Source organism: Haemorhous mexicanus, chromosome 3 (genome assembly GCF_027477595.1).
Source record: "Haemorhous mexicanus isolate bHaeMex1 chromosome 3, bHaeMex1.pri, whole genome shotgun sequence".
Classification (NCBI taxonomy): Eukaryota; Metazoa; Chordata; class Aves; order Passeriformes; family Fringillidae; genus Haemorhous; species Haemorhous mexicanus.
In genome coordinates, this window is record NC_082343.1 from 118,116,553 (window position 1) to 118,142,731 (window position 26,179).

Sequence of the window (26,179 nt, forward strand, 5' to 3'; positions counted from 1 at the left end):
GCCCGTGCCCAAACCCCCTCGGCGCTGGGGGTGGCTGGGCCGAGAGGGCTCTGTGCATGGACAGCGTAGGTGCCACCCTGTCACCAGTGCTGAGCCCAGTGCCAGCCCTTGTCACCCAGCGAGGTGCCACCCTGTCACCAGTGCTGAGCCCAGTGCCAGCCACTGCCACCCAGCGAGGTGCCACCCTGTCACCAGTGCTGAGCCAGTACCAGCCATTGTCACCCAGCGAGGTGCCACCCTGTCACCAGTGCTGAGCCCAGTGCCAGCCCTTGTCACCCCACGAGGTGCCACCACCCTGTCACCAGTGCTGAGCCCTGAACCAGCCACTGTCACCCAGCGAGGTGCCACCCTGTCACCAGTGCTGAGCCAGTACCAGCCATTGTCCCGCAGCGAGGTCCTGCGCAGCCCCGCTGCCCTGCCAGTCTCTCGGAGCCCCGTGTCCCTTTTCCTTGGCAGGCTCAGCCACCAGCGGAGCTCTCGGTGTCCCCGACACAGCCCTGGTCACCCCCGGCCCCTGCGCTGCCCCACGGCGCCTCTCCCGCTGGCGGTCCCGTGGTGGCCGCGCTCTCCTGCGGCTCCAGCCCGGCCCCGCTCTGCTCTGACACCGAGTCCCGGGCGGCACCGGCACCGGCACCGGCACCGGGACCAAGACCAGGACCGGGCCGGGCGGCTCCGGCGAGCGAGGGGGCGGGGCCTGGAGTGGCCGGGCGGGGGCGGGGCAGTGGGAGCGCGCGCAGAGGCGGCAATAGCGGCGCGGCACTGCCACTGCTGTGGGCGTGTCCATGCAGATTAGGCAGCACCGCGCGGCATGCCGGGCCTCGTCCCGCACCAAGCCCGCTCTGCCCTGGCGCGTCCTTGGGCTTGGCGCGGGCCGGGCCGTGCCGGGCCGTGCGGGCCAGGCCTTATGGCGGGGCCGGGCGGGAGCGGGGCCGGGCCGGGTGTGGCCGTGTGCTGTGCGGGCGTGTGTCGGGCAGGGGAGGCGGGCGGGGTGGGACGTCCGGCATACTTACCTGGCAGGGGAGACACCATGATCAGGCAGGTGGTTTTCCCAGGGCGAGGCTCATCCCTTGCACTCCGGGTGTGCTGACCCCTGCGATTTCCCCAAATGCGGGAAACTCGACTGCATAATTTGTGGTAGTGGGGGACTGCGTTCGCGCTCTCCCCTGGTCTAAGTGTTCCAAAAGTAGATTTATCACACTGAGTACGCGCTTAACCATTCCAGTTCTAGTTTGATGGGGAGCAGGTATCGCGGTCCGGGACAGCGAATTCCCTGTCTAGCGTTGTGGCCGTCCTGATATCGCTGGGCACCCGGTGCTCGCCACCGCTGGCATTTCCGGCCGTGCCTCCCGGACCGGCGGTCCGGCCCTGGCTCGATGCTTTCCATCGCCCCGCCATCGCCCCGCCATCGGCCCGCGGCCGGTGCGCCAGGTGTCGCTGTCCCGCCCGGGGGCGGTGCCGGCGCCGCCCCGCCCCGGATCCTCCCGCCGCCGCTGCAGCCGGGCGGGCTCACCCCGCTCGGTGGCCGCCGCGGAGTCCCGGAGCGGAGCGCACGTGGCGGCGCCATGGCCCGGCTGGTGCTGCAGGACGGGTCGGTGCTGCCCGGCCGCCCCTTCGGGGCCGTCGGGGCCGCCGCCGCGGGGGAAGTCGGTGAGTGTGTCCGGGGCCGGGATGCCGTGGGGCCGCCCGAGACAGGCGAGGGCGCGGGAGCGGGAAGGAGCGGATCCGGCCCGGCCCGGTGCCTCCCTCCGCCCGGGCCCCACCGTGGGGCCTGTCCGGGGCGCGGGGCCGGGACGGGCCCCACTCTGCCCGGCGCGGTGCCCCCATCAGCCCGTGCCGATCCCCGCAGTGTTCCAGACCGGCATGGTGGGGTACCCCGAGGCCCTCACCGACCCCTCGTACAAGGCGCAGATCCTGGTGCTTACCTACCCGCTGGTCGGTAACTACGGCGTGCCCCGGGACGAGCCCGACGCCTTCGGCCTCAGCAGGGTGAGCGGGGCCCGGGGGCGGCGTGTCCTGCCCCGGTGCCGCTGTGGCGGTGGCACGAGGTGGCAGGGCGGGACGGTGCCAGGGCACAGCGAGTGGCACATGGTGGCACGGAGAGGTTTGGCTCCGATGCTCCAGGGCTGCACTGGACTCTGACATGGCGAGGGCCGGGGCTGGGCAGGGGAGACCCCCGGGCGCGGGGATCGGGGTGCCCTCACAGCACGGTGGGGTGCGGGCCCTGTGTCCCTGGCAGCCTGTGGGATATGGGCCGTGTGTCCCTGGCAGCCCGTGGGATATGGGCTGTGTGTCCCTGGCAGCCCGTGGGATATGGGCTGTGTGTCCCTGGCAGCCCGTGGGATATGGGCTCTGTGTCCCTGGCAGCCTGTGGGGTGTGGGCTCTGTGTGCCTGGCAGCCCGTGGGGTGTGGGCTGTGTGTCCCTGGCAGCCCGTGGGGTGTGGGCCGTGTGTCCCTGGCAGCCCATGGGGTGTGGGCTGTGTGTCCCTGGCAGCCCGTGGGGTGTGGGCTGTGTGTCCCTGGCAGCCCGTGGGATATGGGCTGTGTGTGTCCCTGGCAGCCCGTGGGATATGGGCTGTGTGTCCCTGGCAGCCCGTGGGATATGGGCTGTGTGTCCCTGGCAGCCCGTGGGATATGGGCTGTGTGTCCCTGGCAGCCTGTGGGATATGGGCTGTGTGTCCCTGGCAGCCCGTGGGGTGCGGGCTGTGTGTCCCTGGCAGCCCGTGGGGTGCGGGCTGTGTGTCCCTGGCAGCCTGTGGGATATGGGCCGTGTGTCCCTGGCAGCCCGTGGGGTGTGGGCTGTGTGTCCCTGGCAGCCTGTGGGATATGGGCTGTGTGTCCCTGGCAGCCCGTGGGGTGTGGGCTGTGTGTCCCTGGCAGCCTGTGGGATATGGGCTGTGTGTCCCTGGCAGCCCGTGGGGTGTGGGCTGTGTGTCCCTGGCAGCCCGTGGGGTGTGGGCTGTGTGTGCCCTCAGCAGGGCTCTGTGGCAAGGTGGGAATCCTGAGCCCCTGTGCCAGGGCCGGGCTGGGGCTGGGGCTGGGCAGCGGGGCTGCTCTGGCCCCAGCCCCCTCCAGCCCCTTGGCCTCCACGCCGTCTGTCCCGGGGCAGAGTCCAGCCCTGCTGCGGCCGTGCCCCGCCGGCCTCCCCACGCCCACCCTGCGGGGTCTCGCTGTCAGCCGCCCTCTCCAGGCTGTGCTGGGTGGGTCTGTGCTGTGGCCCGTGCTTCTGGGAGCCAGTGCCCTGATCCCATGGCACGGGACATACTGATGTGGCCCTGGGAGTGGTGCTTTCCCATGGGCTTGGTTTGTGCTGCAGCTGTGCCAAGCTGAGGGGTCCCGTGGTACGGGCTGTGTGGGCGGTGGGCTGCGGTCCAGCAGTGCTGTGGGAGCCTGGACACCCCGTTCTGGGGCTCCCCGATCCAGGGACTTTGCTGGACTTAGGCTCAGTGTCGCTGTGATAGGCGTGGGACAAGGTGGGGGCAGGTGGCAGCCCAGCAGTGGGAGAGCTGGTCCTGTGCTCTGGGAGCGGGGTCTGTGTTCCATGGGGTTTCTCCTGGGCTGGTGGCCCTCTGCCTTGCCCTGCTCACCCTCTGTTCCCCCAGTGGTTTGAGTCCAGCAAGATCCACGTGGCTGCGCTGGTGGTGGGCGAGTGCTCAGAGACCCCCAGCCACTGGAGCGCATCCCAGTCCCTGGACCAGTGGCTGAAGGAGCAGAGCATCCCCGGGCTGGAAGGTGGGACTGGGGAGACAGCAGCGTGGGGTGGGGGCTGTGGGTCTGCAGGTTCTGAAAGCAGACCCCCCTCTGCTGAATTTTGCCCACCTGGGGCTGGACCCTCTGTTGGAATTTGGGCGATGATGCTGCAGGGCACAGGGTCCTGCGGGGCTGGGCCGGGGCCGTGGGGCTGTGTCTCACAGCCCACTTGCAGGGGTGGACACCCGGGCGCTGACAAAGAAGATCCGCGAGAAGGGGACGCTGCTGGGGAAGCTGGTGCCGGATGGGACCCCCGAGGGGAGCCTCTCCTTTGAGGACCCCAACGTGAGGCACCTGGTGCAGGAGGTGTCGCTGAAGGTGTGGTGGGGTCTGGGCGGGCTGGGGGCTGCAGAGGGGCTGTGCTGCCCCTGGCTGTGGGGGGCTGGCCCCAGCAGCAGCCCGGGTGATCCTCTCCCCTCCCTGCAGGCGCCACGAGTGTTCAACCCGGGCGGGTCCCTGCGTGTCACCGCCCTCGACTGCGGCCTGAAGAACAACCAGATACGGTGCCTGTGCAAGCGGGGGGCCACTGTCACTGTGGTGCCCTGGGACCACCCGCTGGACCCTGCAGGTGAGATGGCAGAGGTTGGGGACAGTCTGGGGTTCCACCAAAGGGGGTGGGGGGAATGGGCTGTGACCCTGTCTGCATGTTCGGTGCTGGGGACAGCAGGCACCTGTGTCCTGCTCACCTGTGTCCTGTGGGGTGGGGAGCCTTGGTGCCATCATTCCTGGGGGCTTTGGGGCTCAGGCCCTCAGTGTGGCACCACAGGAGACATGAGCTCGGGATGCCTTGCTGTGGTTGGCGTGGGGGACTCTGGACTGTGGTATTAGTGTGGCTCGAGGCACTATAGGGGACTGGCAGGCCTTGCTGCTACCTCAGTGGGTGTTGTGGGGTCAGAACACCTTGGTTCTAAGCCTGCTGGGGTGTCGGGGGAGCCACAAGCTCAGGGTACTTCTCTGCTGGTAGCCAGGAGTGCCTGCAGTGAGCCTGTGGGGACCTTGGGGGCCCCTCTGTAATGTTGAGGGGCTGGGGGGCCCCACTCTGACCCTGCTGCTCTCTTGACACAGACTTTGACGGGCTGTTCATCAGCAATGGCCCTGGAGACCCACAGCTCTGCCAGGAGACAGTGTCCAGCCTACGCCAGCTGCTGGATGCACCCCAGCCCAAGCCCATTTTTGGCATCTGCCTGGGCCACCAGCTGCTTGCCCTGGCCCTCGGTGCCTCTACCTACAAGATGAAGTGAGTGGGTGTGGTGTTACATTTTAGTCAAATGGTATGCTGTGTCTCTCCCCTCGAAAATGTACAGTTTATTCCTAGCCTGTAATCATCTCCTGGAGTATCAGGTATCTGTAATCCCATCGGCCCAAGTCTGATTCCGTGCCCACTTTGAATCTCCCTGTTGGGCTGTGCCAGGGAGATGAGAATCTCTCTTGGCCCTTTGCTCTCTTGGCCCTTTTCTCCCTAGGCTCTCCCTCCCTCCCCCTTCCCCCCTTCTCCCTCAGAAACCACGCTGCTCCTGGCGGTGGGATCCCCAATAAACCCTCATCTAATGAGCTCCCTCAGGAGCCCCATGGAGTGTCCTTGCCTGCCTGCTGCTGCCAGCGAACACACAGCTTGGGGGGCCCCCAGGGACTGCCCGGGATCCCCCAAACAAACTGCAACAAGTTGGGGTCCAGAGCGAGCGCAGGGGTGCGGCTGGCAGCTGTGTGTGTACCTCCCCAGGTACGGGAACCGCGGGCACAACCAGCCCTGCGTGCACGAGGACACGCGGCGCTGCTTCATCACGGCGCAGAACCACGGCTTCGCCGTGCGCGCGGGCAGCCTCCCGCCCGCCTGGCTGCCGCTCTTCACCAACGCCAACGACGCCTCCAACGAGGGCCTCGTGCACCAGAACAAGCCCTTCTTCAGGTGGGCCTGGGGCCGCGGCAGGGGGCCTGGGGCTGGGGGGCTGTGGCCGTGGGGTGTGCCCTGCCTGACCCCCTCCACAGTGTCCAGTTCCACCCCGAGCACTGTGCCGGCCCCACCGACCTGGAGGGTCTCTTTGATGTCTTCGTGGAGGCGGCACGGGACCTGCGGGACGGGCAGGGCAGCGCCAGGACAGGTGGGTGTGAGTGTGAGGGACAGCCGGGAGCATGGGCCAAGGGCTGCAGGACGGGGCTGTGCGTGTCCCCAGCCCTGTCCCCAGCGTGCCACCTTCCCCCAGTGCGGGAGCGCCTGCAGGAGTGGCTGACCTACACCAAGGCACCGGCGGGGGACTTGGAGGCAGCCCGGCCCCGCAAAGTGCTGATCCTGGGCTCCGGTGGCCTTTCCATTGGGCAAGCAGGCGAGTTCGATTACTCAGGGTCACAGGTGAGTGCCAGTCCCAGGGCAGGGGCAGAGGTAGTGGCCACAGGGCCCCAGGGCCACCAGCAGTGACCCCTCTGCTCCCCATGAGGCCATCAAAGCGCTGAAGGAGGAGAACATCCAGACCGTGCTGATCAACCCCAACATTGCCACAGTGCAGACCTCCAAGGGACTGGCAGACAAGGTGTACTTCCTGCCCATCACCCCTGAGTACGTCACCCAGGTGAGCGCTGCGGGATGTGGGCTGAGAGGGGGCGATTGGGGAGTGCAGGGATGGCAGAGCTGGGGGATCAGGGAGGGCGGGGCTGGGGAGTGGCCTAGAGCCTGGTGTAGGGCTGGGTGGGGTTGGAAGGGACTTGAGGGGCAGTACAGGTGAGAAGGCAGCTGGAAAGCACAGGACCCCCCGTGGTTTCTGTCCCACCTCCCCGTGCCCCCAGGTGATCAGGAACGAGCGGCCAGATGGGGTGCTGCTGACCTTCGGGGGGCAGACAGCCCTCAACTGTGGCGTGGAGCTGACCAAGGCGGGTGTCCTGGAGCGGTACCGCGTGCGGGTGCTGGGCACCCCCGTGGCCTCCATTGAGATGACAGAGGATCGCAAGGTCTTCGTGGAGAAGATGGAGGAGATCGGGGAGCACGTGGCGCCCAGCGAGGCTGCTGCCTCCCTGGAGCAGGTCTGGAGTGGTCTGGGGGCTGTGGGGCAGGGCAGGGTCCTGTCCCTCCTGTTCCCACCGTGACCCACTGCTCTCTGCAGGCGCAGGCTGCAGCTGAGCGCTTGGGGTACCCGGTGCTGGTGCGCTCCGCCTACGCCCTGGGGGGGCTGGGCTCCGGCTTCGCCAACAACCGGGAGGAGCTGGTGGCTCTGGTGAGCCAGGCCTTCACCCACACCTCCCAGGTGCTGGTGGACAAGTCCCTGAAAGGCTGGAAGGAGATCGAGTACGAGGTGGTGCGGGATGCCTACAACAACTGCATCACGGTACAGGATGGAGGGAGGCCCCTGGGCTGCTGCAGAGGGACCCACGTGGGGCAGGGGCTGGGGGCTCGTGCTGCACCTCGTCCCCAGGGAGGGCTCCCCAGTGCCTCCGGTGCTGCTGGCACAGCTGCTGTGTGCCACTGGGAGCTGCACCCTGTGAACAGAGCCCTGCAGCCCTATGCTGGGGTGTCCACCCTGTGGGACACCCCGTGTATTCCAGTCCTGACTGGGCAGGGGAGGATGTGGTGGGAACTGGGAGGAGCACACCACGGACAGCACGTGGAGCAGTGACCCCCCTGCTGCCAGGTGTGCAACATGGAGAACCTGGACCCGCTGGGGATCCACACGGGCGAGTCCATTGTGGTGGCACCCAGCCAGACCCTCAATGACACCGAGTACTTCATGCTGAGGCGCACAGCCATCAAGGTGGTGCAGCACCTGGGCATCGTGGGCGAGTGCAACATCCAGTTTGCCCTCAACCCCGAGTCAGAGCAGGTACTTTCAGCCCCAGTGGGTTCTGGCTCCATCTCCTGATCCCCAGCCAGCCTCCCCCTGGGGGATCTGGCTCCTGCCCCAGCTGTCCCACGAGGCTGTGCCACAGCAGGCCCCTGTGCTGCAGCATCCCTGGGACACCGTGGGTCTGGCCGTGTCAGCAGCCTGGCCTGTTCCACGGCACCCACTGACCCTGCCTGCCTGCTGCCCACAGTACTACATCATCGAGGTGAACGCCCGGCTCTCCCGCAGCTCGGCCCTGGCCAGCAAGGCCACTGGCTACCCGCTGGCCTACGTGGCTGCCAAACTTGCCTTGGGCATCCCCCTGCCCCTCCTCAGGTGAGGTACCACCCCAGTGTGGGATGGGGTGCTGCCCTGGTGGGACGGCCCCAGCTGCTGACCCCGTCACCTCCTCAGGAACTCGGTCACCAACTCCACCACGGCCAGCTTTGAGCCCAGCCTGGACTACTGCGTGGTGAAGATCCCGCGCTGGGACCTCAGCAAGTTCCTGCGTGTCAGCACCAAGATTGGCAGCTCCATGAAGAGCGTGGGTGAGCGCAGGGGGACGGCGCTGGTGGGGCACGTGGCGGGCAGGAGACCCGCCTGCTCACCCCACCCTCTGCAGGGGAGGTCATGGCCATTGGGAGGAACTTTGAGGAGGCGTTCCAGAAGGCTCTGAGGATGGTGGACGAGAACTGCGTGGGCTTTGATCACACGGTGAAGCCGGTCTCAGACATGGTGAGCACTGGGGTCTGGGTGTCTGTGCTGGCTGTGCCGTTCTGGGGGGAGAGGTGGCCACCTGCCTCCCTTGGCCACCCTCAACCCTTGGCCTGGCAGGAGCTGGAGACGCCGACGGACAAGCGGATCTTCGTGCTGGCAGCGGCGCTGCGGGCCGGCTACTCCATCGAGCGGCTCTATGAGCTGACCAAGATTGACCGCTGGTTCCTGCACAAGATGAAGAACATCACGGACCACGCGGTGCTGCTGGAGTCCTACCGTGGCCAGCAGGGCACCATGCCCCCCGCCGTGCTCCAGCGCGCCAAGCAGCTCGGCTTCTCGGACAAGCAGGTGGCGCTGGCCGTGCTCAGGTGAGGCGGGGAGGGGACGGCCCTGTTCTGCCCCCTGCCTCGCTCCTGGCGCTCACCCGGCTCTGTGCAGCACCGAGCTGGCCGTGAGGAAGATGCGGCGTGACCTGAAGATCCTGCCGGTGGTGAAGCAGATCGACACTGTGGCAGCAGAGTGGCCAGCCCAAACCAACTACCTGTACCTGACCTACAACGGCTCAGAGCACGACCTGGCCTTCCGCGAGCCCCACGTCATGGTCATCGGCTCGGGCGTCTACCGCATCGGCAGCAGCGTGGAGTTTGACTGGTGTGCTGTCGGCTGCATCCAGGAGCTCCGCAAGGTCAGGCGGGCCCCAGCACCCTGTGGAGTGAGGGGTGGGTGTCCCTGCTCAGAGGACGAGGCTGGGTAGGGGTTGGGGGCTCTGGGCTCACCTTGTCCCACCCCCAATAGATGGGCTTCAAGACAATCATGGTGAACTACAACCCTGAGACAGTGAGCACCGATTATGACATGTGTGACCGCCTCTACTTCGACGAGATTTCCTTTGAGGTGAGGGGGCTGGGGCCTGCCAGCTGCGGGGCTGGGTGAGGGCTGCCATGGCTCTGTCCCAGCCCTGCCCCTGCCCCGCTCCGTGCTGCAGGTAGTGATGGACATCTACGAGCTGGAGAACCCTGAGGGCGTGATCCTGTCCATGGGTGGGCAGCTGCCCAATAACATCGCCATGGCCCTGCACCGGCAGCAGTGCCGCATCCTGGGCACCTCCCCGGAGGCCATCGACTCCGCCGAGAACCGCTTCAAGTTCTCCCGCCTGCTCGACTCCATCGGCATCAGCCAGCCCCTCTGGAAGGAGCTCTCCAACATGGAGGTGGGCCCAGCAAACAGGAGAGGGCTGCCCCAGGGCAGCTCTCTGTGTGCTGAGTTCCTTCTCTCCCCCAGTCAGCCAAGCACTTCTGCTGCAAGGTGGGGTACCCCTGCGTCGTGCGCCCTTCCTACGTGCTGAGCGGGGCTGCCATGAACGTGGCGTACTCGGACAGCGACCTGGAGAAGTTCCTGAGCAACGCCGTAGCTGTGTCCAAGGAGCAGCCTGTTGTCATTTCCAAGTTCATCCAGGAGGCCAAGGTCCGTCTAGGTGGCTGCTCCAGCCCTGGGATGCCCCCTGAACGCCCCAGCCCCCAGCCCAGGGACAGGCTGTGACCCTGTTCTGCTCACAGGAGATCGACGTGGACGCGGTGGCCTGTGATGGCGTGGTGGTGGCCATCGCCATCTCAGAGCACGTGGAGAACGCTGGGGTGCACTCGGGTGATGCCACACTGGTGACCCCCCCGCAGGACATCACCCCCAAGACACTGGAGCGCATCAAGGCCATTGTGCACGCCATTGGGCAGGAGCTGCAGGTCACAGGGCCCTTCAACCTGCAGCTCATCGCCAAGGTACCTGGGACTGGGGACTGCACGGCCCGGGGAGAGCAGCCCACATCCCAGCCCTGCCTCATCCTGTCCCCTCTCTCCCAGGATGACCAGCTGAAGGTGATAGAGTGCAATGTTCGTGTCTCCCGCTCATTCCCCTTCGTCTCCAAGACTCTGGGTGTGGACTTGGTGGCTCTGGCCAGCCAGGTGATCATGGGTGAGGATGTGGAGCCTGTGGGGCTCATGACGGGCACAGGCATCGTTGGTGTCAAGGTGAGTGGGGGTCATGGGGCCGGGCTGGAATGCAGGGCCAGGCAGTCCCTGAGCATCCTCTTGTCCCCAGGTGCCCCAGTTCTCCTTCTCACGCCTGGCGGGCGCAGATGTGGTGCTGGGTGTGGAGATGACCAGCACGGGCGAGGTTGCCTGCTTTGGGGAGAACCGCTGCGAGGCGTACCTGAAGGCCATGCTCAGCACCGGCTTCAAGATCCCCAAGAAGAACATTCTGCTGACCATCGGCAGCTACAAGGTACGTGGGGTCAAACTGCTGCGAGGCTGGGCTTCCCTCTCTGCCCTCTGACCGGCCCCTGCTGGGTTCCAGAACAAGAGTGAGCTGCTGCCCACGGTGCGGACGCTGGAGAGCCTCGGCTACAACCTGTATGCCAGCCTTGGCACCGCCGACTTCTACACCGAGCATGGCATCAAGGTCAGGGCTGGGGGCCTGCGGGGCCAGGGTCACTGCCGGGGTGTGGCAGGGCCCTGACGGGGTCACTGCCTGCAGGTGAAGGCTGTGGACTGGCACTTCGAGGAGGCTGACAGCAGTGAGGCTGGTGCCCGGGAGAGCCAGCGCAGCATCCTGGACTACCTGGCCGAGAACCACTTTGAGATGGTCATTAACCTGTCCATGCGCAACTCGGGGGGCCGCCGCCTCTCCTCCTTTGTCACCAAGGGCTACCGCACCCGGCGCCTGGCTGTCGACTACTCCGTGCCCCTCATCATCGACATCAAGTGCACAAAGCTCTTCGTAGAGGTGGGCTGGGGCACCTGGGGACCGTGGGTGCACGGAAAGGGAGCAAAGTAGGGTTACGGAAGTCCTGCTGTGGGTGCTGCAGGGCAGGCTCTGTGTGTGGGTGTCACCGTGCAGGGGATGGCTTTGGGGGCACCTCGGACAGGCATCATCACCCTGGCCCTGCTCCTGACCCTGGGTCCTGCCTCACGGCTGCTCTTTCTGCAGGCACTGGGCCAGATTGGGGCGGCCCCCCCACTGAAGATGCACGTGGACTGCATGACCTCCCAGAAGCTCATCCGTCTGCCAGGTGGGTGCTCAGTGGCCCCAGGGCACGGCATGGCATGGGGACAGTGCTGGGAGCTGGGCTGGGCGTGTCTGCAGGCGCTGCAGAGATGTTTCCAGGCTGCGCTGGTGGGATGGCCTGGTCCCTCATGTCCCTGTGGCCAGCCCCTGCCAGTGCTGACACTGACACTCCCCAGGCCTGATCGATGTCCACGTCCACCTCCGTGAGCCGGGTGGCACCCACAAGGAGGACTTTGCATCAGGCACAGCAGCCGCCCTGGCCGGGGGTGTCACCATGGTGTGTGCCATGCCCAACACCAGCCCTGCTGTCACCGATGCCACCTCTTTCGCCTTGGCACAGAAGGTGAGGAGCCACTGCCAGTCTGGTGCTCACATCCCCTCCTGTGCCAGCCACGGTGGGCTCAGTGTCCACGGTGGGCTCAGTGTCCACGGTGGGCTCAGTGTCCATGGTGGGCTTGTTGCTGGTGGCAGGACTGGTCCCACCGCAGCACCCACTGCCTCTTGTCGTGCAGCTGGCTGAGGCTGGGGCCCGCTGCGATTTTGCTCTCTTCCTGGGGGCTTCCCCGGACAATGCTGGCACTCTGGGCCCCCTGGCTGGGGCAGCCGCCGGGCTCAAGATGTACCTGAACGACACCTTCTCCAGCCTGCGGATGGACGACGTGTCCCTGTGGATGGAGGTGAGCAGGAGGGCAGGGCTGGCAGGGGGCCGATTGCTCCTGGCTCCAGAGCCCACCAGCCCTGTCCCCCCAGCACCTGGAGCAGTGGCCACGGCACCTGCCCATCGTGGCACACGCGGAGCGGCAGACGGTGGCCGCCGTGCTGATGGTGGCCCAGCTGTACCAGCGCCCCGTCCACATCTGCCACGTGGCCCGCAGGGAGGAGGTGAGCAGGGCGAGCTCTGGGCTCCAGGGATGGAGCACAGGGCACTGTGGGTTACCCACTTGTTGGAATATGACCAGTATTGCCAGATGGGACGTGCCTTGGTTTGTCTGGCCCTGCATCTGGACCAAATGGTGGCAACTGTGGTGTTTCACCCCAGAGACACTTTTGGCCATGGGTGTGTGGTGTTTCACCCCACAGACACTTTTGGCCATGGGTGGGTGGTGTTTCACCCCACAGACACTTTTGGCCATGGGTGCTGCAGCTGGGCACGTGGGGACAAGTCCAGGCGTGCAGGAGCTCTGGTGGTGCTGGGATGGAGCTTACCCCCATATCAGGGTCTGCTCCTCGGGTTTCCCTCTGTGGAGAAGCTTTAGGACGATGGGGAAGGAGAGGAGTCGGTTCTGATGGAGGGTTTGGATCCAGAGCTTTGTTCTGGCCCACAGCCTCTGAACCCAGCCCCAGCTCCAACAGAACTCCTGACCCCGTGGGTGCTGCTCCTTTTAACCCCGGGGAGAGGGCAGGGAAGGGACAGGGAGCCACCAGCCAGGGACAGGAGGGGAGGTCTCAAGGGACAAAGGACACCTGGATGGCCCAGTGCCCCCCCCCACCCGGGGTGAAAGGCATCTTTTGAACTCTGCCAATCACTGACACCCTTCTGGAATTCCAGGACTGACAGACAGTGCTGGGAGGGGTCAGGGAGGGAAAGAAGAGGTGACTGACACACCTGGGAGGGAATCTTCAGGGGAAGGACCCGGGTTTTGGGGTAAATCTTGAAATCACACCACAACACCCACTAAGCACGGCTCCCCAGATCCTCCTCATCAAGGCGGCCAAGCAGAGAGGGATCCCGGTGACGTGCGAGGTGGCCCCGCACCACCTCTTCCTGAGCCAGGGCGACCTGGGCCGCCTGGGGAAGGGCCGTGCAGCCGTGCGGCCAGAGCTGGGCACCCGCCGGGACGTGGAGGCGCTCTGGGAGAACATGGACATCATCGACTGCTTTGCCACTGACCACGGTTAGTCCCCAGGGATGGTGGCCATGGGGTGGGGAAGGCGGTGGGGACAGCCCCGGTGACCAGCCCCATCCTGCAGCTCCCCACACGCTGGAGGAGAAGCAGGGGCAGGAGCCACCCCCTGGGTACCCTGGCCTGGAGACGATGCTGCCACTGCTGCTGACGGCCGTCTCTGAGGGGAGGCTCAGCGTGGAGGACATCGTGCAGCGCCTCTATGAGAACCCTCGCAAGATCTTTGGGCTGCCGGCGCAGGAGGACACCTACGTGGAGGTGTGTCCTTGCCCTCCCGCCCCAGGTGCAGCCCCCACCCTTCTGCCTCTGACCCGCTGTCCTGGCAGGTGGACCTGGAGCAGGAATGGATCATCCCCAGCAGCACAGTCTTCTCCAAGGCCCGTTGGACCCCCTTCGAGGGCATGCAGGTCAAGGGCACCGTGCGGAGGGTGGTCCTGCGTGGGGAGGTTGCCTACATCGATGGGCAGGTGAGGTCCTGGCTCCTTTCTTCCTGTATTGAGGGTGCCCCCCATCACAGAGGGGGTCTCCCAGTGTTTCCCTAATCCCATCCATGCCATGGCTGCAGGTGCTGGTGCCCCCTGGCTACGGACAGGATGTGAGGAAGTGGACCTCAGGAGCTGCACTGCTGCCACACGTTGCCCCCAGCAAGGAGACTGTGAGGGTACTGGGGTGTACAGGGCTGGCAGGGGGTCCCTCTCTGCCCTAGCTCCAGCCTGGTCTCTCGTTGCAGCCCCCCGAGCAGTCCCGGCCCGTGGCTGGTGACGCGCTGCGTGGACGAGCCCCCAGCCCGCGCCGGCCCGGCCCCGCGGGTGACGCGCGCTTCCACCTGCCGCCCCGCATCCACCGAGCCTCGGACCCCGAGCTGCCAGGTAGGGGGGTGCGCGGGCAGCGGGCCTGGGACCGTGGCTGGCGGCCCCGCTGACCCCAGCCCTTGTGTCCCGTTCAGCATTCCGGAGGCTGGGAGCCGCGCACCGCCCGGGCGCCCGAGGCACCGGTAATGTCGGGGGGGACTCACTGCTGGCACCAAGTGCAGCCCATGAGTGCAGCCCCTCCCCCAGGTGCCTTGCAGGCCCCAGGCTGCCTGCGTGCCCACCATGGGCCCCTTGTGGCACCCAGCACCAGGGCTGGGCGCTGTAGGAGAGGGCATGGCTGTGCCACCCACTCCCTCCTGCCCCAGCCTGCGTGGCACCTCGGGGACCCTCACTGCCAGTGTGACCTGGGGGGTGGCCAGCTGGGAACTGCGGGGTGAGCAGGGAGAGGGTCACAGCTCAACATGGGGCTTGGACTGCCTGTCTCTGGTTCCCCATCACCTGGCGTCAGGCCCATCTTGATTTCACCTGCTGTTGCCAAGTGCCAGGAGGGCTGTGCCACACTGGCAGCATGCCGGGACGAGAGCGGGGCCCAGGGTGCCACCTCTCCCCACAAGCCTAACACCCCTGCTCCCCTCTCCCACCCAGCTGAGGACACGCGTGAGAAGGGCAGCAGGAAGGCAGCGGAACCGGGTGAGTGCAGCAGGGGCCCACAGTGGAGATCCAGGGTCTGTGGCTGGTGGCTGGACTCCTCAGGGCACCCCCGTGGGCTGACAGCTCCTCTTGGTGCCACAGATTCAGCCGTGGTCCAGGACAGCCACTTCCACCCGCTGGGCCCTGTCCCACGCCAGGCGTCCCCTCAGCGTGCCCCCCACTTCCAGACCTCCCCGCTGCTGCACCCCCTGGTCGGGCAGCACGTCCTCTCTGTGCGGCAGTTCTCCAAGGAGCAGGTGGGCGTGGGGCTCTGGGGGCTGAGGGGCTCCCTGTGCCCCCGCTGAGCCCCAGTGCCACGTGTCCCCACAGCTGTCCCATCTGTTCAACGTGGCACACACCCTGCGCATGCTGGTGCAGAAGGAGCGCAGCCTGGACATCCTCAAGGTGAGCCGTGCCCGGAGCACACGCCCATCCCCCTGGGCACCCGAGGGAGCCCTGAGCCGGGCGGGGTGCCAGGGCTCCCCGAGCTGACACCCCGCCCTGCAGGGGAAGGTGATGGCCACCATGTTCTACGAGGCGAGCACGCGGACCAGCAGCTCCTTCGCGGCAGCCATGAGCCGGCTGGGGGGCTCCGTGCTGTCCTTCTGCGAGGCCACCTCCTCGGTGCAGAAGGGCGAGTCGCTGGCTGACTCCGTGCAGACCATGTGCTGCTACGCCGACGTGCTGGTGCTGCGGCACCCCCAGCCCGGCGCCGTCGAGGTGAGAGGGGCTCGGGGGAGCTGCCTCCGCCTCTGGAGGCACCGGGGACGCTGCCCCAAGGGAAGGTATTGGAATAATGCCTGGAGAGCTGGAACAGGGTGTGCCTGAGCTGGTCTGGCCCTTGATGCTTCACCAAAAGGCGGCAACCGTGGTGTTTTCACCTCAGAGACACCTTTGGCTAGCTGGATGCTGCAGCTGGGCGCGAGAGACAAGTCCAGACATGCAAAGCTCGGGTTTCCCTCTGTGGAGAAGGAGTCGGTTCTGATGGAGGGTTTGGAACCAGAGCTGTATTCTGGCCTACAGGCCTCTGAATCCAGCACCAGCTCCAGCAGAACTCCTGACCCCGTGGGTGCTGTTCCTTTTAACCCCAGGGAGAGGGGCAGGGAAGGGGTAGGGAGCCACCAACCAGGTACAGGAGGGGAGGTCTCAGGGGACAAAGGACACCTGGATGGCCCAATGCCCCCCCCCTGCCCGGGTTGAAAGGCATCTTTTGAACTCTGCCAATCACTGACGCCCTTCTGGAATGCCAGGACTGACAGACAGCGTTCAGCAGGGGTCAGGGAGGGGGAAGGGAGAGGCAACTGGCACCTGGGGAAGGAGCGGGATACTTGAGGCAAGCTGTGACATCACACCGCAGCAGGCAGGGATGGTGACCTGCCCTGTGGGCAGGGATGTGTTCCCCAGCTGGGCTGGATGGGGTCCTGCTGCCCTGGGGCCACGGGGAATGTGTGTGCCTGCGCTGACCTGCCCTGCCTTGCTGCTGCTCCCAGCTGGCCGCCAGGCACTGCCGCAAGCCGGTGATCAACGCGGGGGATGGCGTGGGCGAGCACCCCACGCAGGCACTGCTGGACATCTTCACCATCCGCGAGGAGCTGGGCACCGTCAACGGCATGACGGTGAGCTGCAGGGCCCAGACCCACGGCCGGGGGCTCGGGGGCCCCGTGCAGGCCCAGGGGCACCTGGGCAGGCTGGGCTGACCGCTGTCCCCAGATCACCATGGTGGGGGACCTGAAGCACGGGCGCACGGTGCACTCCCTGGCCCGCCTGCTCACCCTGTACCGCGTGCACCTGCGCTACGTCACGCCTGCCGAGCTCCGCATGCCCGCCGACATCACCAGCTTCGTGGCCTCCAGGGGCATCCAGCAGGTGAGCGGCAGGCCGGGGGGTGGCCCCACGCTCTCCGGCCCCGTGTCCCCCCCAACCTCACGGTGCTGTGCAGGAGGAGTTTGGGAGCATCGAGGAGGCGCTGCCAGACACAGACGTGCTGTACGTGACCCGCATCCAGAAGGAGCGCTTCCAGCGGGCTGAGGACTACGAGGCTGTGAGTGAGGGGAGCCTGGCTGCTGCTGCCCTCGGGGGGCCCGGCACCCCCTGCCCCACTCAGGGCCCTGTGTGTTCCCTCAGTGCTTCGGGAAGTTCATCCTCACACCCCACATCATGACCCGGGCCAAGGAGAGGATGGTGGTGATGCACCCCCTGCCCCGTGTCAACGAGATCAGGTGGGATGGGGGGACGGGGCTGGGGTGGCTGCAGGGTGCTGGGGGGCAGGGGAAGTTTGGAGGGAGTGTCTGGGGAGGTGTCTGGGAGAACTGGTATGAAATATACAGGGCACAGGGGGCTCCTCGGGGCATGGGAGCTGTGGGAGGGCTCTGGGGTCTCTGGGGCAGTGGTGTCTCTGGGGCAGTGGGGTCGCTGGGACACTGGCAGGGAGCTGCAGTGTGCTGGGGGTGTCTGGGAAGGCGCCGGGGGTCAGGGGCAGGAGGGCTGCGGTGTGCTGGGCAGGGCTGGGCAGAGCTCGGAGCCACGGGGGCTGCACTTGCTGGGCTTGGGGGACAGGCTCGGTTGTGGCGTGGGTGCCGGGTCCGGAGGGTGTCAGTGGTTCCAGGGCGGATCCTGAGGGTCCCGGAGGGGTGCCAGAGCTCCCGGGACGAGGGCGGGCTGGGGGACACCGAAGGTGGCTCGGGGACCCCGGGGCGGGCGGGCTCGGGGAGCGGGTGGCGCGCGCTGATGACGTGTTTCCGCAGCGTGGAGGTGGACTCGGACCCGCGCGCCGCGTACTTCCGGCAGGCGGAGAACGGCATGTACATTCGGATGGCGCTGCTGGCCACGGTGCTGGGCCGCTACTGACCAATAAACGCTCTGGGTCGCGACACGGCATCGCGCCGCGACACGCGTCACCGCGCCGCGACGCGCGGGGCCATGGCGGCGCTCTGGAGGGGCTGCGGGCGGCTGCTGGCGCGGCGGCCCGGGGCGGCGCAGGCGCTCACAGCCGGTAAGGGACGGGCCCGGCCCCCGAGGCCCTCAGACCCCCGGCCCCGCACACGGCCCCCCCGGACCACAGTCCCTGCCCTGCCCCGCTCCCCGGCACACAGACTGCCCCCGCACATGCCCCTCCTGGCCGCCCCTCCTTGCCACAGCCGCGGCCTGCCCCGGCAGACGCCCCTCGCCCCGCTGTGCGGGCACCGTCACCGCGCAGGAGGCACGGCAGGGGCTCCCCAGTGCCTCAGGGGTCTGACTTAGGGGGAAGACGTGCTGCCATGCCCCGGGCTCAGCAGGGACCCCCGTGTATCACACCAGGGAGGGGCCCTGGCCCGCTCCCGGCTCAGATCTCTGTCAGGGCTCCGGGCTGGAGCTCCCGACTCAGAACATCTCTGTCAGGGCTCCGGGCTGGAGCCAGAGCACTCGTGGGGACTGTAAGGAGGTGCAGCCCTCACACCCAGACCCGTGGGGACACTGTCCCAGGGAGGGCTCCTCTTGCCAGGAGGAGATGAATGCTGAGCTGTAGCCCTGGGAGTCACAAGGGCTCAGCTCTTTGTGTTTGCCAGCACTCAGCAGTGAAGGCACGGAGGTGCTGCCTGAGGAGAGGCACCCAGGGCTCTGCACAGGGCACTGGATCCCCCTAACACTGCTGCTACTTGCAGAGCTGTGAGCTGCCATGAATCTGCCCCGGGGTTGGCTCTCTGCTGCTCCAAGGATTTGTAGCCCTGGGGCACCAGGCAGCTCTGCCCTCCTCCTCTGCTCCATCCCTCCAGCTCAGTCTGGGTGGTGGGAGAGTGTGTCCTGCTTGTTCCGTGTGTCCTCGGGGCTCTGCAGTGGCTGTGCTGCAGGCAAGGCTGGGAGCTGGGGGGTCCCTGCGGGCTCCTTGCCGCCCCTCCTGCTCGCAGCCCCCCTGTCACCCCCCTGCCCTGCTGCTCCCACCCGCCCACGATGCTGGGAAAGCACAACCCGGGCTCTGGGGTGCCCTGCTGAGCTGGGGGCTCCCCTCCCTGTGCAGCCACTGGCCCTCGGCCCGATGGCCGCAGGGGGGTGGCACGGTGCCCCCCTGCCTGGCTGCTGGGGCGCTGCCAGGCCGCTTAGCTGTTCCTGCTGTTATTTTTATCGGCTGTCACGGAGTCGATTGCTGGCAGCACGTCCCCCTGTGCTTGGCGAGAGGCCAGCGCAGAGCTGGGAGGGGCTTCCCGGGGCTGGCCCTGCCCTCGCCTCCCCTGCCGGCGGCGTGGCCCGGGCTGGCTCCGGCCTCGGCTGTGCTCTGCCTGTTGCTGCTTCACTTGGGGGCTGTGGCCCAGCCCCTGCCCAGGGCTCTGTCAGCCTGCAGGGCTGGGCACAGCCTCTGTGGATGCTGGGCTGCTGCAGGACATGGCTCCACCAGCCCAGAAGTTTCTGCCCTCGGGCTGGGCTCTCCCTGCGGGGCTCTCCCAGCTCCAGCCAGGGGAGCACGAACGCTCCTGCTCCCCTCGGAGCTGCCACAAGTGCTTCCCACCATGGCCAGGCTCGGCCCCTCACCTGCTGCCTGTGCAGTGTCCGTGCAGCTTCCCGGGCCCCGTGCCCTGTGCCAGGTCCATCCAGCCTCCTGCCCTCTCCTGCTGCTCCCAGGGACCCCCGTGCTGCCAGCTGGGGCTGGGCCAGGGCGCTGCTGGCAGCTGGCCGTGCCCACTGTGCCGGCCACCCTTGCTGGCCACGCTGCAGTCCGAGGGCTTGGGGTCAGCAGGGCTTTGCCTCCAGCATCCTGGGCCCTGGGCCAGGCTGCCAGCAGGGCCAGGCTGCCAGCAGGGCCTGCACACAGTGGGCAGCAGCACGTGCCTGCAGCCGTGACCCTGCTGTCCCTCTCTGCCTGTGGAGAGCAGGCCCTGCTCCTGCCAAGGCAATGCCATGGCCATGGAGATGGTGGTGCCCTACTTAGGTGTGGGCCCCATTCAGAGTCCTCTGGTCACAAGAATATCGACTTGGGGGTTGGCTAGGCACCCTGGGCACCAGGTTAGGCTGGGATGAAGGCTCCAGCCCCACTCAGGAGCTGTGGCCGGGCTGTGCTGGTGGCACCCTGGGCAGGCACTGCTGCCTAAGTCATTGCAGGGGCTGGATCTGGCTGCATCCCCAGCCCCAGGATGGATGCACAGACAGGTCTGTCCTTCCCCCAGCCTCATCACTTGTGGGCACTGCACCCAGAGCCTTCAGCACTGGGTGAGTAACAGCGATGCCTGCTGTGCTCTCCACGAGTGCCATGCCCCTGCTCCCAGCTCCAGGGTGTGCGGCTCCTGGGAGTGCAGCTCCAGGGAGTGCTGCTCCAGGGAGTGCTGCTCCGGGGAATGCAGCTCCAGGGAATGCAGCTCCCGGGAGTGCTGCTGTGCAAGCCCCGGTGCTCTGGCTGTGCTGCCTGGAGTCCAGCGCCTGCCTCTGCCCCTGCCCGGTGCCGTTGTGGCCCGTGAGCTGGTGGGGCTGCTCTGCCACCTTATGGGTGTGGGGTCTCTCGGGGCTGGGGGACAGACCCCCAGATCCTGGGGCTGATCGGGGTGGGAGATGGAGCTGGTGAAGCAGCAGTGGCGCTGCTGGGAGTGCAGAGCCTGGGCTGGCGCTGCCGGTGAGCTTCAGGGACCACGTGGCGTGGTGTGGGGACAGAGCGCTGGGCCCTTGTCCGTGAGGAGCCGCCGACAAAGTCCCTGGCGCAGGGTTGGTACCACAACCCTGGGCCTGTCGGGGCAGGGACTGCTGGGGCTGGCGCCCGTCAGGCTGAGGGGTTGCTGGGCTCCGGGCTCCCGAGGACGGAGCAGAGCGGCAGCGGGGCTGGAGACCTGCCAGGGAACCGTCCCGGGGGGAGTGGGGAGAGGGAGCAGGAGCCGCCAGGGCCGGGGGAGCAGCTGGAGGGGGCAGCACTGGGCCAGCGGAGTTGCGTCGAAGGGGTCAGGGGTGTAGGATGGAGCGGGAGCTGCCAGAGACCCAGCCGGGCAGCACCCCACCGGGGACACTGATCTAGGAACAGGGCCAGGAGCTGTGCCAGCAGCCAGCTGTGGCGAGGGGCTGGGCAGCGGGGGGCACGTCCTGCCCACCCCGGCTGGTGGGGTGGGGGACACGGGCAGAGAGCTGGTCTCCAGGGAGGGGATCACAGTCGGCAGAGCCGGCCCGGTGCCCAGGGAGAGGTTTGGGGCTGCTGTGGGAAAGGCTGTGGTGGAGCTCTTGGGCAGCAGCTGGGCAGGCTCTGCTCTGAGAGCACCGTGGAGCCTGGTGATGGGTCTGCCCCGTGTTGGGGTCACAGGGAGGAGGTGCAGCTGGACACCGTTTTGAGCAGAGATGCTGCGGTGAGAGCCCTGAGGCACTTGGCAGAGTGGGACGGCTGTGCCATGGGGTTTGGTGCAGGCCGTGGGGAGCTGCAGCTGGGACAGAGCCAGCAGGGCTGAACAGGCTCAGGCATCCTGGGCAGGGGGCCCAGCTGGGGGCAGGTCACACAGGGGTCTGGCCTGCCTAAATGGGCCGTGCTGGTTGCAGGGGCCCTCATGGGAGCCGGGGATGTGATTGCACAGCAGCTGGTGGAGCAGCGGGGGCTGCACGGGCACCACTGCCCCCGCACCCTGAAAATGATGGCCATTGGCTTCTGCTTTGTGGTGAGTGGGGATGGCATCATGGCATGGCATAATGGCATGGGATAGAGGCATGGGATAATGGGATGGGAGGGCTCCTTCAGCAGGGTGGGACTGTGGCGGTGAGTTGGGCCATCCTGGTGCCACCTCCAGCAGCCATGGGCAGGGCCAGTTCCATGGAGCAGGAGCAGCATAGGACAAGCTTGTCTTTGTGGTCCAGAGCTGGAGCAGGGCCATGTAACCAGCCCTGGAGGCCCCCAGCCCTGACCCCTGTGAGCAGTGAGGACACATGCTGCTCCTCACCCCCTGGCTCCTGCAGGGCCCTGTTGTGGGCAGCTGGTACAGGATCCTGGACTGGCTCATCCCAGGGAATACAAAAGTTGTGGCCGTGAAGAAGGTGATCCTGGACCAGGTTGGTGTGATATGGGTGAGGGTGTGGTGTGGGACTGGGCAGTGGGGACAGGACAGACCTGTGGCAGGTTTCCAGCCTGCTCTGAGAGCCCAGTGCCTGAGCTGGGCCCGGCCTCGGTGCTGTGGAGGGCTGGGTGAGCATTTTCACAGAGGCTGCCCGTGGCCAGCCTGGCTCCAAGCACCACAAGCTCCTCACGTGGGCTGGGACTCCTCTCTGGCAGGGCGGTTTCGCTCCGTGCTTCCTTGGCTGCTTCCTGGCTGTCACAGGGGCTGTGAACGGGCTCTCGGTGCAGGAGAACTGGTCCAAGATCCAGCAGGTATGTGCTGCTGCTGCCCTGGGCACCTGTGGGGCCCTGGCAGCTCCTCCCTGTGCTGGCCCTGACGGCTGCTCCCGTCTGTGCCCGTGCCCAGGCACTGGGACCCACAGCCCTGGGCGTGTTGGGTGCCCAGTGCTGCCAGTCCAACTGCGCTGCCAGGGCCAGTTCCTCTGGCACGGGTGTCCTGTGGGCGAGTGCTGGGGTCCCACCTGGGCCAGACATGGGTGCCGTGGGCGCGCTGTCCAGCCCTGCTGCTGGCTGGGGCTCCAGAGCAATTACCGAGATGACTCCCATTAACGGTAATTGCTGGAAACCAGTGTGAACACTGAGTCAGCGTGTCCAGGGTGAGTCACTGGGGAGTGGGTGCCCACCTGCCACAGGATGAGGCACGCTGGGGTGGTCGTGTGGCAGCCAGGAGCGGCAACACCAGCCTGTCTCACTGGGGCTGCCTGTGAATAGCTCCAGCCTGGCTGGAGCTCTGCCTGAGTGCCACCACCCAGGGTTCATTCCACTGCCATCGTGTGCCACTCATCCTGCCCCAGAGTGCAGGAAGGAGATCCTGGGGCAGGATCATGTCACCTCTGCTTTCCTCAGGCTCACAGCCTCTGAGCACCCTGAGGGCACACGTGAACAGATGGTGGGCACGGGCAGCACTCTGAGCGCTCCATCCCTCTTGCCCTGCTGCATCCTGACCAGCTCGTGCCGTGGGTCCTGCCTTGCCTTCCCCAGGGAATCCTGCCGTGGTTGGTGATGGGTGCAGGCTGTGGCCCTGGGAGCCCTGGCCTGGAAGGGGGTGCTGGGCTGGCCTGGGAGCAGCGCTGGCAGCGCCCTCACCCCTGGCTTGGGGCGCATCCGCCTCTCCCCACGCAGAGGAAGCGTCAGCAGAGCATCCATCACGCCGTGCTGGGCTGCTGGCCAGCGCCACGAGGAGCCTGCCCTCCTGGCTGAGTCATGGCCAGGCTGCCTGGGGGACTCATCCTACTGCCACGGGACAGGGCTGTGACACGGCCGTGGCTGTGGCACCAGGACACCGCAGCACCTTGGGCTCCCAGAGCAGTGCCCAGCTCAGTGCCCTTCTCCATTCCTGCTGCCCAGGAGGTGCCTGGGGAGCACTGAGCTGGGAAGGGGCTCACGGCCCACCCAAGCCACGTGCCCATGTGCCCTAGCTGTGGCACAAGGGGCTCTCAGTGGGGGTGGCTCTGGTCACCCTCTCCCTGCCACCCTCGTGGCTGTGGGAAGGCGTGGCCAGAGCTGCAGGGGCTCCGTGCCCAGCGGTGTGCAGCTGGGGACCAGTGGCAAGGACGGGGGCTCCCCTCTGAGTGCTCACACCTCCTTTTTCTTCCAGGACTACATGGATGCCCTGGTGACCAATTACTGTGTGAGTGCTGCCACATCCCTGTCCCTGTCCCGTCTCCTCCATGGGGCTGCCGTGGGCTCTGTGGGACACCCTGAGTGCCAGGCAGGGGTGGGTGTGGGACAGGGACCCTGGCAGGGCTCCTCACTGCTCCTCCCCTTCTCTGCCCAGATCTGGCCGCCCGTGCAAATTGCGAACTTCTACTTTGTGCCTCTGCAGCACAGGTAGGGTTGTGGCCCTGGCACCCAGTCCCTGCCCCCTGAGCCAGCAGCTGCAGACCCTCTGTCCCCTCTGTCCCCAGGCTGGCTGTTGTCCAGTGTGTTGCCATCGTCTGGAACTGCTACCTGTCCTGGAAGGCGAATCGGATGTGAGGCGGGAGCCGTGTCCTGTGGCAGTGCCCAGCCTGAGCCCTGGCAGTGGCAGCGTGGCGTGGGCAGGCTGGGACACGCAGGGTCCTGCAGCAGCCACCCCCCTCTTCCCCCAGGGGAGCACCATTCCCCATGGCCACAGCTGCCCCAGGGACAGGATGGTGCCAGGGCACGCCCGGATCTGTTCTAACTGGGCTGTGCAGCAGCTCTGCCCACGATGATCTTCTCCATCTGTGCTCAGCCATTTCCCAGCCCTGCACACAGGGTGCTCCTGCCCCGAGTGTCACTTGGACCTTCCCCATGGCACATGCTGAGGGAAAAGAGGAGTGGAAATGGAGCAGGGCTAGCCCTGGGCTGGCTGTGCCACGGGCACAGAGCTGGGCGTGCTCCCCCTGAAAACAGGGTTTGCTGTGGCTCTGCTGTGGACAGTCAAAGCATCAATAAACTGTGGTCTTCACTTCTGGTTGCCATGCCCCCCAAGCCCTGAAGATGCTGTTCCAGAGCAGCTGTTCTGTGCTGGATCAACAAATCCACTCTGGCAGAGGGGGATGGTGGTTTAGGGGGCCACCAGGTCCTACTGGAGCTGTTCCATGGGCTGTGATGGTGCCTCCACAGCTGCAGAGCAGTGAAATGAGGCCGATGGAGCCAAAGCTCTGATGCTGGATGCAGAGTCCCCCCAGGGTCAGGGCTTGCTTGATGCAGGGCTGGGCATCCAGGGAGGGTTCAGGGAGGGTTGGGGGTAGGGCTGGAGCTGGGTCTGGGCCAGGGCCACAATCCACCTGTGCCAAGTCTGAGACAAGCCTGCCCGTCATGCGAGAGAGAAACCACACGGAGCTGCCGCTGCCTGCTGCCCCTGGGGATGTGTCCATGCCCTGGGGATGTGTGTCCGTGTCTGGGGATGTGTGTCCATGCCCTGAGGGTGTGTGTCCATGCTCTGGGGATGTGTGTCCATGCCCTGGGGATGTGTGTCCATGCTGTGGGGATGTGTGTCCATGCTGTGGGGATGTGTGTCCATGTTTGGGGATGTGTGTCCATGCTGTGGGGATGTGTGTCCATGCTCTGGGGGTGTGTGTCCATGCTCTGGGGATGTGTGTCCATGCCCTGGGGATGTGTGTCCATGCTGTGGGGGATGTGTGTCCATGCCCTGGGGATGTGTGTCCATGCCCTGGGGATGTGTGTCCATGCTGTGGGGATGTGTGTCCATGCCCTGGGGATGTGTGTCCATGCCCCGGGGATGTGTGTCCATGCCCTGGGGATGTGTCCATGCTCTGGGGGTGTGTGTCCTTGCTGTGGGGATGTGTGTCCATGCTGTGGGGATGTGTGTCCGTGTCTGGGGGTGTGTGTCCATGCTGTGGGGATGTGTGTCCATGCTGTGGGGATGTGTGTCCGTGTCTGGGGGTGTGTGTCCATGCTGTGGGGATGTGTGTCCATGCTGTGGGGGTGTGTGTCCATGCTGTGGGGATGTGTGTCCGTGTCTGGGGGTGTGTGTCCATGCTGTGGGGATGTGTGTCCGTGTCTGGGGATGTGTGTCCATGCTGTGGGCGTGTGTGTCCATGCTCACCCTACAGTGGCAGTGCACGCACACAGTGTCCCACACACAGTGTCCAGCTCCCACAGTGTCCCACACACAGTGTCCCACACACAGTGTCCAGCTCCCACAGTGTCCCACACACCGTGTCCCACACACAGTGTCCAGCTCCCACAGTGTCCCACACGCAGTGTCCCACACACAGTGTCCTGCTCCCACAGTGTCCCTGCCCAGCACATCCAGGGGCTCCGAGTGGAGTTGGTGGCACCACGGTGGTTCCTCTCAGCTCTGTGGAGCCGTTGCCTCCTCACCTGCACTACTGCAGCCCCACACAGCTGGACAGAGCCAAGCTGCAGCACCCCCTGGGCTCTGCCAGCGTGGCTACAGCAGGGTATTCACCATCTGTCCTCTCCCCTCATCCTCCCCACGGTCTGGTTCTGTGCTGAGCCAGCTTTGGGCTGCTCCAGCCAGGTGGACACAGCCTGGAACACAGAGGGGGCAAACCCTGCACGGGCCTGAGGGGTGAGGCAGGGACAGGGGGGCCTGCAGCTGCAGCCCTTTCCCCCCCAGCAGCGCTCAGGGCTGGGGCTGTGTGCCACGGGGTGGGACCGTGCACGGATGGCGCCGGTACCGGGGACCTCGGTTCTGTGTGGGGCTCAGGCTCTCTACAGCCGGCGGGGTGGGTGCTGTGGGTGGCAGGAATTTGCAGCTCTGAGGCGCTGAGCCTCTCGCAGCTCCCTCCGGGGGTGCAGGAGCCTCTCTGTCAGCAGTGAGAGAGCTGCGAGCATGGCAGGAGCCACGTGGAATGAGCCACTTGTCCCCTGGAGCAGCCGGCCCAGCGTGGGGCTGCCAGGGCTCGGGGGTGAGCCCGGCCCCTGCCGAGGGCTCTGCCCCG

The 26,179-nt window shown here is 66.5% G+C and overlaps 2 protein-coding genes and 1 non-coding gene across 11 annotated transcripts; all 3 read left to right on the forward strand.

The window, feature by feature from the left end:
* Nucleotides 1–1,002: 1,002 nt before the first annotated feature.
* On the forward strand, nt 1,003–1,166 carry LOC132325901 (U1 spliceosomal RNA). Its single transcript, XR_009486057.1, has one exon. It is a non-coding gene; the product is annotated as a U1 spliceosomal RNA (small nuclear RNA).
* A 322-nt stretch (nt 1,167–1,488) lies between these two features.
* CAD (carbamoyl-phosphate synthetase 2, aspartate transcarbamylase, and dihydroorotase) lies at nt 1,489–17,607 on the forward strand. 7 transcript variants are annotated; one of them, XM_059843231.1, is made up of 45 exons: nt 1,489–1,647; nt 1,847–1,986; nt 3,601–3,730; nt 3,924–4,066; nt 4,175–4,316; nt 4,814–4,985; nt 5,469–5,654; nt 5,735–5,847; nt 5,950–6,095; nt 6,181–6,312; nt 6,527–6,760; nt 6,841–7,062; nt 7,366–7,554; nt 7,766–7,882; nt 7,961–8,102; nt 8,177–8,289; nt 8,389–8,639; nt 8,710–8,956; nt 9,067–9,165; nt 9,257–9,481; nt 9,553–9,735; nt 9,828–10,046; nt 10,128–10,295; nt 10,366–10,548; nt 10,621–10,725; nt 10,801–11,049; nt 11,254–11,335; nt 11,508–11,674; nt 11,844–12,008; nt 12,082–12,213; nt 13,025–13,226; nt 13,303–13,493; nt 13,562–13,702; nt 13,801–13,896; nt 13,966–14,104; nt 14,182–14,229; nt 14,693–14,737; nt 14,840–14,994; nt 15,068–15,142; nt 15,245–15,457; nt 16,228–16,353; nt 16,448–16,603; nt 16,677–16,778; nt 16,862–16,956; nt 17,482–17,607. In XM_059843231.1, the coding sequence occupies exons 1-45, from the start codon at nt 1,563–1,565 to the stop codon at nt 17,582–17,584; spliced, it is 6,768 nt and encodes a 2,255-aa protein (XP_059699214.1). In that variant the 5' UTR covers nt 1,489–1,562; the 3' UTR covers nt 17,585–17,607. The 7 variants fall into 7 exon arrangements, with proteins under 7 accessions (XP_059699214.1, XP_059699216.1, XP_059699215.1 ...); XM_059843233.1 differs by having other exon boundaries at nt 13,978–14,104; XM_059843232.1 differs by having other exon boundaries at nt 13,801–13,890.
* Nucleotides 17,608–17,610: 3 nt separating this feature from the next.
* Nucleotides 17,611–24,213, forward strand: MPV17 (mitochondrial inner membrane protein MPV17). Of its 3 annotated transcripts, XM_059843240.1 has the most exons (7): nt 17,611–17,729; nt 21,215–21,330; nt 21,626–21,718; nt 21,939–22,034; nt 23,380–23,412; nt 23,560–23,612; nt 23,690–23,902. In XM_059843240.1, exons 1-7 carry the CDS (start codon nt 17,657–17,659, stop codon nt 23,757–23,759), a joined length of 534 nt encoding a protein of 177 aa, XP_059699223.1. In that variant the 5' UTR covers nt 17,611–17,656; the 3' UTR covers nt 23,760–23,902. The 3 variants fall into 3 exon arrangements, with proteins under 3 accessions (XP_059699223.1, XP_059699224.1, XP_059699222.1); XM_059843241.1 differs by lacking the exon at nt 21,626–21,718; XM_059843239.1 differs by lacking the exon at nt 17,611–17,729 and having other exon boundaries at nt 21,218–21,330; nt 21,527–21,718; nt 23,380–23,410; nt 23,690–24,213.
* The last annotated feature ends 1,966 nt before the right edge of the window (nt 24,214–26,179 follow it).

Excerpts from the sequence above, each read along its gene's own strand:
- CAD (XM_059843231.1), top strand. The coding sequence starts at position 1,563 with ATGGCCCGGCTGGTGCTGCAGGACGGGTCGGTGCTGCCCGGCCGCCCC. Across the intron at positions 1,987-3,600 it reads ACGCCTTCGGCCTCAGCAGG|TGGTTTGAGTCCAGCAAGAT; the intron begins GTGAGCGGGGCC and ends CTGTTCCCCCAG. Across the intron at positions 16,957-17,481 it reads CCCCGTGTCAACGAGATCAG|CGTGGAGGTGGACTCGGACC; the intron begins GTGGGATGGGGG and ends GTGTTTCCGCAG.
- MPV17 (XM_059843239.1), top strand. The coding sequence starts at position 21,596 with ATGCTGCTCCTCACCCCCTGGCTCCTGCAGGGCCCTGTTGTGGGCAGC. Across the intron at positions 21,719-21,938 it reads AGAAGGTGATCCTGGACCAG|GGCGGTTTCGCTCCGTGCTT; the intron begins GTTGGTGTGATA and ends CCTCTCTGGCAG. Across the intron at positions 23,613-23,689 it reads TTTGTGCCTCTGCAGCACAG|GCTGGCTGTTGTCCAGTGTG; the intron begins GTAGGGTTGTGG and ends CTCTGTCCCCAG.